We start from the raw sequence: 13,545 nt of genomic DNA on the forward strand, positions 1-13,545 counted from the left end.
ATCCGCCCCTGCGCAGTTCAAAATTACACGGTAATTAGCTAATTGCTTTTAAATGAATACTGGTGAAATTAAATTTATTTTTCGTCTCATGGGTCTTGATTTTTTGAAAGCAGCAACAGTAATGCAGCTTCGCTTCACTTGCAATACAACATAAGAATAGCAGTGCAAGCTAGCAGACAGAAAAAGAAAGCTACCAAGTACAAAAAAAAAATTTAAAAAAATTCAAAAACCCACAACTTAAAAAACTGAAGATGTTGTCTGGAATCAAGTTCACTTTGCGGAAAAAAGGTTCTAAAACACAATCGACGACAATTAATGAGAATTAAAAGACAATTAACCAGGGGCAACTGAGCCGACGAACCTTAAAAAACTTCCCTTTGAACCTAAAATATAATTGTTTGAAAACCTTTGAAGTATAAGTTTATTTTAAAAAGTTTTAGCAATTTGTGCGATCGAGAATGAAGCTTAAAACTTATACTTTATTTAAAGTGACCCCAAACTAGGTCACTGACCCAATAAATATAAATCTTAATCATTTAAGTTGAATATAGTTTTTGAGCGAAAAACAAACAGCAAAATAAACCAAGTCAAGGCTAGTAAAATTAAAATTGGCAAGAATAATTCAAAACATTAAAAGCAACTACCTTGAAAACTACCTTGAATACAACTAAGCTGACAAAACACAAGCAGGCAAAGTATAGGCTGACAATTTTTGGAAAGACAAATTTCCAACATGAAAAAAAAACAGTTCCTGGTCAGATTCGAACCCTCGACTTTTGCCATCCCAGGCGTATTCTTCACCTGCAGGCTAAGTTCCGTACAAGCACAAAAGTTTGAATTAATTATGAACAAGTTATTCTGTTAAGCAAGTTGTTAACACGAAAAAAATAGTCTTTATTCCGATTTGATAACGCTTGCTAATCGCAATCATACTTATATTTAAGCGAAAAACAGTTTTTATAATAACGTTTTTGTAATACTAGAAAACAAAAAAATGAAATTCTGATAATTTCAAAAATTAAATAATATATGAAGCAGAAAATTAGATGCCTGCCTATTAATTGGATTTTGGATAAGAGTTCATTTTTCTGACCACGTCACGAAGTAACGGCAAGTAACTATGAAGTGGCTTGGTTTTTTTTCGCCTAACTGCTCGTCTTGACTCTATTTCAAAAAACTCAAAAAATTGTGACGAAAAAATCGATGAATGAATGAGCGGAAAAATCGTGACGGAAAAATCGATGAATGAAAGAACTAACTTCATATCTAGTTCTTTTGATTTTATAACCAAGTTAACCAACCCACCTCTTCGGATGAATTTTGTTGCTTTTTTAAATTACTGTGGTGAAAACATTTTGTGCTCCTGTTGAGGAGCTGAGCCGGCTATCCTTGTATTCTGAGAACACTTTCAAATTCTTATGGAAAACCAAGTACACTCCACGTTTTATTCATAACCCTCGTAGGGATAAAACACAACGGTACATCACAACACGAACAAATTTAAAAACAACAACAACATTTTAATGTTTAATAACAATATCATAAGAAATATCCGTGAATATTCCACCAAATGGATTGAAACTAGGGTTGATTCAATAGGAATTAGAAGACAAAAAGTGAAATTATGAGCAAAGAACCCTGATAGCGTCAAGCCTTTTCAAGCGCCACCAAACAACCACTCATATTTGTCTAACAATCAAGTCAGTAGGTATACTCTTAATTATGTCATTGGAACTATTCTTAGTCTTTCGATAAAGTAAGTTTGACCGGTGGTTGACAATAGAGAAGTTCTGGTGGCTCTGAGTTCTGAATGTATAAGCAGAACATACACATGGCATGAGTAATGAAGTGAAAATTTTATCTATCTGAAAAATAATACAACAAAAATTACGTCCTACTTCTCGAATCTTAAGTTATTAATCTTGTAACGAAGAAATACAATTGATATCAGTTATATTGCAATTTTTAAGGAATATGCCTCAAAAAAAAACTGAACGAAAAAACTCATTACTGTATTAGGGTAGGTAAATTTAAAAAACTATTATTGTTTTCGATGCCAACATAGACAAAAAAAGTTTTATTTTTTGAAATGAAGATCTTGAACAAAAAAAACCTCAAGACCAAACTAATAATCCAGATTTTCACGCCTACTCAATTTAACTTCCATCAACCAACTTTTAATCATGGATTTAAGTAGAATTTTGAAAAGATAATCGATAGCAAAAAGGTCAACGTGGTTTTCGGACAGATTCACTTCCGTTTGCCTAAGTTGGCACGGCATAGCCCTTGTTTGTTTGAAATGGGGGAAATGGTATTATTTTTCCGAAAAAAAAATTAATGCCATTCTGCTATAAATGCCAAAAATCCATTACTGCATGTGTTTTTGATGGTCATTAATAGTGTATCAATAATGGCCATCAATTTTTGAATAGCCCTGAGTTTAGCACACGAAGAAAACAGCAAAAAAAGATAATGAGTAATGAGACACAAAACTAGACTAAATTCGAATGCACTTGTTGAGAAATGAATGCCCAAATAATTAACACTTGAATAAGGAAGGAAAAAATAAGCACCCGAAAAGCATTGGATGAGACTGAAGCGAAGCCAAAAGTGAAGCAACACAAAACAGCGAGAGAGCTTTTGAATTCTTTATAAACTGCATAGTTAAATACCAGTGGGGGAAAGGTTTTCAAAAAACAATGATAACAAAAATCAAAAAATCTTGGCACTGAAACCAATCTCCGTATAACATGGATAGTTTTTTATAATAAAAAATGGACGTTTTAAACTGGATATCTGCATTCCCACCGTTCGACATGAAATGATTAACTTGAACGCTAATTTATTAAAGTATAACAGTGAAAAAACATAACTGACTGAAAACTACTGCAAAAGAAATGCATGTAAGCTTGAGCAGACAATACAATATTTTGGCATCCTAATTGAGAAGTTTTCTACTATTGGCGAGGAATCACAGCGCTGATGGAATGAATACAAGGCATTAACTACTTTGGCATTGTGACGTTTAATATGTTCGGATGGAAATCAAGACTTTGTCTATAAAGTCTAACGCAACTGGTCTGACAACTTGTCAAATCAGTCTAGAATATCCAGAAACTCGCATCGGGTAACCTAGCAATGACTAGACTCCCCCCTTGCCTCAAGAGCCTTCGGGTGATTGTCAAGGTCAAATTGAGACGCCTCGTCATGGGGCGAAGAGAACATCGCGTAGCCGTGATTATGAGTCATAGTAGGGGCGACCGAGTAGTTATTCGCCATTGCACTACTCACTGGGGGTGCACTGGGGTGGTGTCTAGGCACCCCTTCCCCACCCTGGTTTTGCTGCAGAAGCTTGTCCTGTTGCTTCAAAAACCGCCTAATCGATGCCAACTCATCAGGAGAGATGTGGTCCAGGTCCCCCCTCGGAAAATGATGTTTTTCTGGTTCAGATGAAACTCCACTATGTACATCATCTAAATCGTCCATTAGTCCTTCGGCCATTTTGTTCGTGAGTGCGTGGTGGGCTCGACTGCTGCTGAATCCTCCGGCCGATGCATAAGAAGGCGGCATTGAGCCTTTGCGAGAGGGAGGCAGCAACTTTTGCAGCGAGCTCCTGCGACTACTCAGACCGGATCTGGAGCCTTTGGATGAAATCGCTGTATCAAGAAAAAATATCCCAACGTTAAATGTTAACAGTTTTCTTAATGAGTTCGTGAGAATCTATGTTCTTTTTTAAGTAACAATCGATACGTTACATTTAGTAACTTTTTCGAGAAATCCATAACTATCAGTGAGTACTCATGAGTCCCGGATCTCACCTTGAAGAGTCTTAGGGTTCATGCGTGATGTTTTAGAGTTATATACTGATATTGTATATCCTTCAGACTAAAAATATCAAACTCAAAATGAGATCTAACATCTTGTAGCTCACTTACAAGGCTGGGATTGTTCATCAGACTTGTCCTTGTCTTTGCTCTGTTGGTTTTGGAAGTTGTGGAATAGGGCGGCCAACATCTCCGAGACGACGAGTGAAGTCGTGTTCTTGCTTATGAGTCGGATGACGAACACTCCGTCGTGCTGCAGGTAGTCGTCCATGAAAGGCACCACGTGTCTCTGAAGAGCATCATAATTAAGTAAATGCTGACACCAATCATTTTCTTTGCTTTTGATCATTTTAATGCCAATAGTTTGTAACTGTGGACAAGTATTGCCTATTTACAGGGGCAAGTATTAAGCATATACTGTCGACAAATTTGATTGCTGCGCTGACCATAATGTCTTTTATAATGTCTGTGGCACCATTTCAACATGACCAATTTCAAACCAACTCTTGAACTTATCTAAGGGCCCAAAAGTCTAATCTTTCAGTTTACCATCTCGTGTTTTTTTTTTCATTTTACATAAAAAGCTGATTCTAGTCAACAAAATAACATTAGGTACGAGCGAACTCCACTCACGATGTTGTGTGCAGTGTTCATCTGGTCCATGAGAGTCAAGTGTTTCCGGATGTATGCATATCTGTTTCTGCGGAGCACAAGGCGCCACAGCCAGAGGGCGAAGTTGAAGGAGTTGAGGAGTGCCATGAACATGAGGAGGAACCAGACGAAGAGGAAGATCCTCTCGTTGAACAGATTGATACTCAACACACACTGCACAGTCACTGGCTGGATCGTCCCCATCTTCCTCACCTACACAACAACATCGAAAATCTCAAGCAAACATTCACAAACGAACAATAAAAAACAACAGACAAATTGATTGGAAAGAAAAAAATTACACAGGTGAAGCGGAGCTTCGCATCACTTGCGATCGATACAACACAAACATAAACAAGACTGCTCGTATCAGGGTGAAGCCCTGAATGTTCCGACTGCCTTTTAAAGTTTATGGAGCAGTAATAACATTAAAAAATTAAATGTAAGAAAAAATAAAATGAACAATTTTTTTTCTTCTAAAAATTGAAATTTTTTATGAAAATCATCCCCATCCCCCCACACGCCATACAAAATACAAAAGGATAGATTTTGCTCCTTGTAACAAACCAGTTATGGCGAATAAGCTTCTTTTAACCAATTTGGAACAATTTCTAAGACGGATTAAATCTCCGCTCACGCGTTAATAGCGCGAATTATATCGCGCGTTAATTGTCCCAAATTGGTCAAAATGGCCAAAGTAGCAATCTTTAAAGCCCCATAACTTTACGAAAAATGTGAAATATCTTTTCAAATTTGAGCTCAGGACAACAATACCTTACGAATGATACAAAAAAATTCCGTCAAAAATGGCTAGTTAAAAAGTCGAAATTTGTCTGAAGAAAAAAAACCCACCCCGAGCACAAATATTCCGCTACTTTCGTATCGAAAATCGGAACAATAAACAAAAAAAGTAAATTTGAACAAAAATTGAATAAAAAAGAAGAAAAATGTTGACAAAAAACTAGGTCTACCAAAGCGCTCACACGTCGTACGCATGTACCAAACCATTCACATGCCAAACAAAACAATTGAATATCAAATTAACAACTGAACAAAACTTACGTTGCATCAGAAAGCCGACAAATTTTGAGCAGAAAACAGTTGAGCCTAACAAAAAAGATTTTTTGTTTGTAAAAAAAATTCCAATCCCCCTGAAACTACAATGGACAACACTTGCACAAAATATACTGAAACTGAAATAATACAGAGTAGATTAGCATGGCCCCTGGCTTGCTGTATTCATTCATTATGTTCTGCGGTTAGAATAATGATATTCGCAAAAAAATTTAAAACGTTTAACTAGTCTCTTCTTTAGAATTCACTCCCTTTTCAAGTAAAAATCCATACTTATTTTGATTGAAATGAAACGTAATTCACATAATTTGAAAGCTATTAACCTGAAAAAATCACTCAAAATGCCAAAAGAGTAAGAAAAGAACAAATTTCGAAAAAAAAAAGCCAAAAAGACTCAATATCGTGGTTTTTGATCTGGCCGAGCTTAATGAAATGATTCTAAAATTTTTCAAATCACATCATTGCGGACAGTACAGAATTACAACTTCTATGAACATGGAGCCAACAAGAAGCAATTGCCGAATCACAACATCCCGACCAAAAAAGTGTCGCCAACTTCCACATCCGCTATAAGTAAGCAACTCGTTCCTTACATCGCCGTAGGAAGTAAGCAACCCGACGATCCTGCAACCCGAAAAACTCTAAACTGAGCAATAGCTTGCGCAATTTTCCATTAAAATGTTGGCTTGACAGTATTGGCCTTATAAATCAAAAATGGATGGGAAAATTGCTATTCACTCGTGAAAAAACTCGTCAGCTGGATTATTTTGTGGTGGTACCCAGCTCAGTCGAGTAACCGGGGTATTTTCCAGCCAGAGTACTATATGGGCAGGCGTTTTTTCGTCTTACTAAATGGGGCAGGTGCTGTTGAAGTGACCAAGATGTCACAAGAAACAAACAAGAAAAGCGCTATAATACAGTGAGGACTGCTAGACCTGAAAAGCGCTTGCTACCTAGCTATTGACTACCTTGAGTGCACCGATTGCACAGAAACTTTCCAGACATGAGACCATTGATTCCCTGCTAGCAAGCCAGGTGACAGCTCGTTTTCCCTGCAAACTATCACATAAAATTGCATGTGACAAATCAATTGTCATTGCAACGCAAACTCGAACACTTGAGACTCAAGTGCGAGCGTTGAGGAGAATCGAAGATAATCATAACAAAGGCTCCCTAAATCGACACTTATAGTATCTGGGCGAATAGAAAGGCAAACAATCCCATCGAAAAGGACTTCCTTTAGACGCCGCCGAGTGCAGACCACCGCCTCCTCTTCAAATGATTGGTAGTCCTAAATGGCTTTTCGCGATAAACGTTCGAAGTGCGTATCTGCCTCTAGTTTTGAAAAGGAAACCAACTGATATCTACATTGAAAAACTTGCAAAAAAGCTGAGCGGGAAATTCAAGCAATCAGCTGCGTGGATTACTAACATCGAAAATGAACACTGACATGTACTAGTTTCAGTCCCTACTGAATCGGAATCGACGGAAGGGCTGCAAGAACGGGCTAAAAATGACTCAGAGATAAGAGAAGGCCAAATTAGAGCCACTAAAATTCTTGTATAAGGACCGAGAATGATGTACGTCAACCAACAGGCCAAGCTCCATCAGTCAATTTTTCTCAAACTGGCCTAACCTCGTGGTAAAAAAGGACATCTACCATTTCATGGGTAGGATTGCAAGTGGATGTACCACTGGAAACCATGAACTATATGGGTGCTTCAGGGCGAGCTTATGATTCTCGATTTAAGAGTGGGAGCGATCTGGATGCCCTCTATAAAGCGAAGATGGAACAGTTTAAACAGAGTGGCGGAAAAAACTTGAAAAACTACGACCCAAAGAGCATAGGAAAAACAAGAAATGGCGCGACACAGCCGACGCACTACTATTATTTCAGAGGAAATGAAAGCGCTCATATCACAGCTATTAGAAACTTTCAAAACCGCAAAAGGCTCATTAAAACCTCCGCTTCTATTTCCTGAAATCGATGGAGTTTGAAAAGATCAAGTTCCACATTGCAATTGCATTGGTGACCCTGATAATTGTATCGCATGGTGCGAACACTACAAAAAAGCGACACGCATCTTCCTGTCTACAGGTGTGCGAGAGATTAAAACTCGTTCGAAAGCTTCATATCTCAATATCAACCAGATGATACCAAGTAACTCTATGAATGCCGTAAGTATGCAATCATTACTCCAAGACGGAACCCAAAAAGTCGAAGCAAAAGACATTTTTCTACCCCAAGCACTGCCTCAACTAAATTAAGATGACGTAAAGTCTTTTTCAGATGACAAACTGGAGATATGTTTCTATCGAAGAGGCATACCAGCATGGGACAAAGTCCAGAAGCTGTCTCACTATCTTGCAGACGTTGATAGAAACAAACTTTGCTTCACCGATTTGGAAGCGAAACTGATCATGGATTCTACACCGCGCTCGACGAATACGATAATAGCCCTATGCAATATCGTCAATCTACATCAAAATCAAGTTCAACAAGACGCTTTGGAAGGACTCGTTCAGGACACATTAGACTAGATCACATATGTAGGTGTTTTATGTCAGCCGAGTTTCCAGCCCAATTTCCCTCAAAGTCACCAGTGACCGTGGATTTTTTCTTATACTTCTTTTAAGGCATCCCATTCCCATCCAAAACGCAAAAAGCGGGGCCCGTAAGCTTGTATCTCGATACAAATTTATAATTAATGACTATGTGGCTATGGGACAAACGGTTCTGAAATTAAGCTCCTGAAAGCTTAACTCAGTCTAATCAATGTGAACCTTAGAACAGTTCAGCTATGATTTGAAGATAAGTCTAGAGAAGATGAAACAAGCAAGTGAGAAATTTCCAACTGTTCCGCCACCAAAACCATCAACTATAGCGGCACTTCAGCCCATGGAACCTCCAAAAACCGTGCCACCAGTAATCATTTCCGTCATAAATGAGCCAACCGACACGGCAGGGTAAGCAAAAACGAAAAACTTTGCACACATGTCACCAACAACCAAATGGTAGATAGAGAAAGCGCTAGAAAAAGCTGCCAATTGAAGTGACACCTCAAGTCAAGAAAGCTGTGAGAAGATACACGTTTCGGAAAGCCAAGGTTTTATTGAGCACTTGAGCGACAATTTTAAAGCAGACACCGTTTGAGTAGCAAAAAAAATTGTATTCGTAATAAATTAAATTTGTAAACTATACTCCTGAAATTACGATGAACAACACTTGCAGCACATGTACTGAAACTGAAACGATACAGAGAAGATAAGAATAGCACCTGCACATAGGCCGGGGTAAGAACTTCTCTGTTTTAGAAGAAAGGGAAAAGAGAGAAAGGGGGAGAAAAAAATATCTGACTAAGGTTTGCTGTATTCATTAATGTTGTTCTGCAATCAGAATAATGCAATTCGCAGAAAATTCTTTTACTTTTGATTTGTCTCTTATTACGATTTTACTACCATTTCTTTTAAAATCCACACTTATTTTGATTGAAATGGAAGTTGTTCTACACCATTTGAAAGCTTTTAACCTGAATAAATAACTGAAAATGCCACAAAAAAAAAGAAAAGAACTAATTTCATAATAAAAAGCCAGAAAAGACTCAATGTTGTTCAGTTTTACAACAGAAAATATCAAAAAAGGCTTTTAGAAAACATCAGAAAAACATGGTTTTTGATCCGCCGAGCTTAATGAAATGTTGCTTTAAGATATCAAATCACATCATTGCGGATGACACAAAGCGAAAAGAGTTAAATATCTTTTCAAGGTCCTAATTTTTAACAAATTCAGTTTCGAATTTGAGTTTTGTATTGGATAAGATCAACCAATTGTACAAAAACTCCAAAATTCTACAAAAACTCCAACTATTCTGGAATTCTGAACAAAAGTAGAAACCTGACAAAAAATTATTGAAAAAGGAAAGCAAAAAGCCTTGCCTAATCAGGGAAAAACTATAAATTGATCTAAACAGGTAATAAGCAGGATGAGCTCAAAATTCAAAGTTAACAACAATGCCATTTAACGCTAAATCGAAAGGCAGATCTACAAAAACTTGCCTTGTACTAGAGGAAAAGCTCCTCGGCCATTGACGTGGGCTGCCGCTGATGTTAAAAAAATCAAAAATGCGCTATGTCAAATGAAATTCCAATTTCTATGAACATGGAGCCAACGAGACGCAATTGCCGAATCACAGCATCCCGACGAAAAAAGTGTCGTCAACTTCCAGTGCACCGATTGCACAGGAACTTTCCAGACATGAGACCATTGATTTCCTTGCTAGCAGACCAGGTGGCAGACCAATTTCCTTGCATACAGACATATAAATTTGCATGTGACAATCAATTGTAAATGCAAAGCAAAATCGAACACTTGGGACTCATGTGCGAGCGTTATGACGAGAAACGAAGATTACCATAACGAAGGCTCCCTGAATAGACACTTATAGTATCTGGGCCAGTATGAAGGCTAACAATCCCATCGGTGTTTATCAGTGTTCAGGTTTGAAAAGTGTATCTCTACGGACAAATTTTGAAGATGGATTCAACTAAGACAAATCGCAAAAAAGCTCAGCGGATAACTCAAGCAATCAGCTTCGTGGGTTACTAATGTCGGAAATGAACACCGACAGGTACAAATTTGAGTCTTTACTGAATCGGAATCGACTAAAAGGCTTCAAGAAAATGACAAAAAAATTGACTCAGAGATACCAGAAGTCCAAAATAGAGTCATTTAGAGTCTTGTATGTTGACTGAGGATGCTGTACATCAACCAACATGCCAAGCTTCATCAAACGATTGTTCTCAAATTAGCCTAATCTCAAGGTAAGAATAGACATCTACCATTTCATGCGTAGAATTGCAAGTGGATGTATCACTGAAAGCCACCAACTACATGGGTGCTTCATGGCGAGCTTATAATTTGCGACTTACGAGTGAGACCCGATCTGGATGCACTCTATGAAAAGAAGAAGGAAGAGTTTGTACAGAAAGGCGGAAGAAACGTGCGAAAAACTACGACCCGGAGAAGCATGTGACGAGAAAAAAAAACAAACGGCCCGACACTGCCGACAACCTCATAGGAATCCAGAGGAAAGGAAAGCAGTCATATCACACCTATTGGAAATTTTCATAAGCGTGAAAAACGTATTAGATCCTCCGCTTCTACGTCCTGAAATCAATGCAACTTGGAAAGACCACGTGCGACAGTGCAATAGCATTAGTGACCCTGATAGCTGTATGGATAGTGCGAACACTGCAAAAGGACGACACGCAGCTTCCTACCTACAGGTGTGCGAGAGGTTCAAATTCGCTAGAAAGCTTCCGTCTCCATATCAACTAGATGATACCAAGTAACTCTAGGATTGCCGTAAATATGCAAACATTACTCATAGACGAGCCGTTCGGTGGAACAACGATCGGGCTGCTGCTGTTTTCCAGAAACTTAACTTTATAACTTCGGATGTGATTTGGCTAGCAAAAGTTCGTATAGCCTCGACTACTGTGTTCGAAGGCAGTACCAGGGTTGAAAGCCCAAACAAATTCAATGGAGAGCTATTTGGTGTAGAGTACTTCTTGCTCAAACAATCATGGTCAAGCGCAAAGAAAAACAAAGTAAATCAGAAGTTAAAAAAAGTTAATGTTTCAATAGCAAAAGAAAGCGAAAGCTTCCAAGAAGTCGAATCAACTGACAATTTGCTAGCCCAAGCACTGCCTCAACTAAACGAAGATGACGTAGAACAATTTTTCAGGTGACAAATTGGATAAATACAACAATCAAAGGGGCACACCATGATGGGGAAAAGTCGAGAAGCGGTCTCGCTATTTTACAGACGTTGCTAGAAACAAACTTTGCTTTACCGATTTTTAAGCAAAACTGATTGATCATGGACTTCTACAACGCGCTCGAAGAATGCGATAAAAAATCAATTCGGTATCATCAATATTCATCAAAATCAAGTGCAACAACGTGATTTGTAATGAATCGTTCAGGACACAATGGGTTAGATCACAAATGAAGGTGAACGATGTCGGCAATATTTTTTGTATACTTCTTTTAAGGCATCCCATTCCCATCCAAAACGCAAAAAGCGGGGCCCGTAAGCTTGTATCTCGATACAAATTTATAATTAATGACTATGTGGCTATGGGACAAACGGTTCTGAACTTAAGCTCCTGAAAGCTTAACTCAGTCTAATCAATGTGAACCTTAGAACAGTTCAGCTATGATTTAAAGATAAGTCTAGAGAAGATGAAACAAGCAAGTGAGAAATTTCCAACTGTTCCGCCACCAAAACCATCAACTATAGCGGCACTTCAGCCCATGAAACCTCCAAAAACCGTGCCACCAATAAACATTTCCGTCATAAATGAGCCAACCGACACATTAGGACAAGCAAAAACGAAAAACTTTGCACGCGATTCACGAACAAAAAAATAACGGATACAGAAAGCGTTAGCAAAATCGGCTAATGAAAGTGACCCTCAAGTCACAAAAGTTGTGAAAAAATACACGTACTCGGATTGTCAAGCTTTTATGAACGAACCTGGACATGGTCAGTATAGAGGAAAACGATTTTGTCAGCGTGCGTCCAATCAACCCCCATACAAGAAATGGCTACAACAGCAGCCTGCTGTTTTCCAGGAACGAAAAAAGAAAAAAATAGCCACTTCTTCCTTTTCTGGAAAACAAACTTCTACAGAAGTTGTTCTACATTAAATCTTTCTCAGTACTCAAGAAGTTTCGGTCTCGATTTTAACTCAACACTTGCTAGACTCAATTAATTTAGATGATGCTTTAAGCAGCAATTCATAAATTGTAAGCTTTTTCATCATTGATCCAACTTTTGTTTCATAATATGTTTCATCTTTGTTTCATCTAGAGTCATAATTGTTTCATTTATATTTCATGTTTTTTTTTTTTCATCTCGAGTGGTAATTGTTGCATCTCGAGTGGTAATTGTTGCATCTCGAGTAGTAATTGTTGCGAAAGTCCAATAAATTAATTTTAACCGAAAAAGTTCCAGTTGCATCAACAATTAAGAAAAGGTATTCCAGACCTTGAGGTGAACAAGCGACCACATTACCTCAAGGCCAAGTGGGAACTAACCTGAAAATTAGTACGGCTTATTGAAACAACGAGTCAGAAAATGAAGTAAGATCTGTCAGATAGATGTCATCGGGAAAATCTTTACTCGCAAGTGTAAAGATTTTATGTTAAAAATGTTTCAATAGCCAGTCAATTCTAGCTGCAGGATTCCAAAAAAAAAATCAGTGTTTCTGTGTAAGCTAGAAAATCATTCAAAAAAAATGCAAAAAATTGTTACACATCTTTGAAGCAATTTACTATGCATAAAAAAAATCTGAACGGGAGAGCATATTTTTTGCGAAGTTACATCAAAAACATAAGAACACACCTATTTGAACGTTGAAAATCAATGGGAAACGAAGTCAAAAACTAACTAGAAAGTATTAGGCCAAAAAAAAACGTTTTGCTTGAATTAACTTCAATTTAAACAAGGATAGCCGGTTACTGTGCAAGTAGAACAGAATGTACCGAGCATAGTCTTTGAAAATCTACGAAATATAGTTTTTTCAAATTAGGTTAGTTCATAAAGTCACATTATGTATAAATTATGCATTTCAAAAAATCGCTAGATATATTGAGCTAGAAAATTTCTGAAATCGAGTTTTTATTATTGATTTTGTTTGAAACAATTAATTTTTTTCGGTTCATTTGATGAATTAAAAATGCATCAACTGTGTCAGTTTATTACGATTCGAATGTCAAAGCACATGCTATCAAAAAGCTGTATAGATGCCCCACCATTATTGAGGTGCCGCACCAAAATTTGCGACTTAGGTTGGAAAAAAAGAAGGTTCGTACTAATACACTAGCTTCGCAAGTGTAAAAACGGCTAACATTTTATACAGAAAACACAATATCAGTCGGAACTATGCTAAGATTTGCCATACTTTAATCTGGAACATAAATAGCTGA

At 37.6% G+C, this 13,545-nt stretch overlaps 2 protein-coding genes across 3 annotated transcripts in view; both read right to left on the bottom strand.

The window, feature by feature from the left end:
• The window catches only part of LOC134840599 (F-box/LRR-repeat protein 2-like), a 382,029-nt gene that overhangs the window by 176,474 nt on the left and 192,010 nt on the right, over positions 1 to 13,545 (bottom strand). The gene's annotated exons all lie outside the window — the stretch shown is intronic.
• The window catches only part of LOC134839024 (innexin unc-9-like), a 38,451-nt gene continuing 26,337 nt past the window's right edge, over positions 1,432 to 13,545 (bottom strand). For both annotated transcript variants that reach the window (XM_063854416.1, XM_063854417.1), the window contains exons 6-8: positions 4,458 to 4,688; positions 3,936 to 4,113; positions 1,432 to 3,656 (exon numbers count right to left, since the gene is read on the bottom strand). In XM_063854416.1, coding sequence (XP_063710486.1) covers positions 3,133 to 3,656; positions 3,936 to 4,113; positions 4,458 to 4,688 — 933 coding nt within the window. In that variant the 3' untranslated portion in view covers positions 1,432 to 3,132. The remainder of the gene's footprint in view (positions 3,657 to 3,935; positions 4,114 to 4,457; positions 4,689 to 13,545) is intronic.

The sequence above is a fragment of the Symsagittifera roscoffensis genome, chromosome 2, assembly GCF_963678635.1.
Source record: "Symsagittifera roscoffensis chromosome 2, txSymRosc1.1, whole genome shotgun sequence".
NCBI lineage: Eukaryota > Metazoa > Xenacoelomorpha > Acoela > Convolutidae > Symsagittifera > Symsagittifera roscoffensis.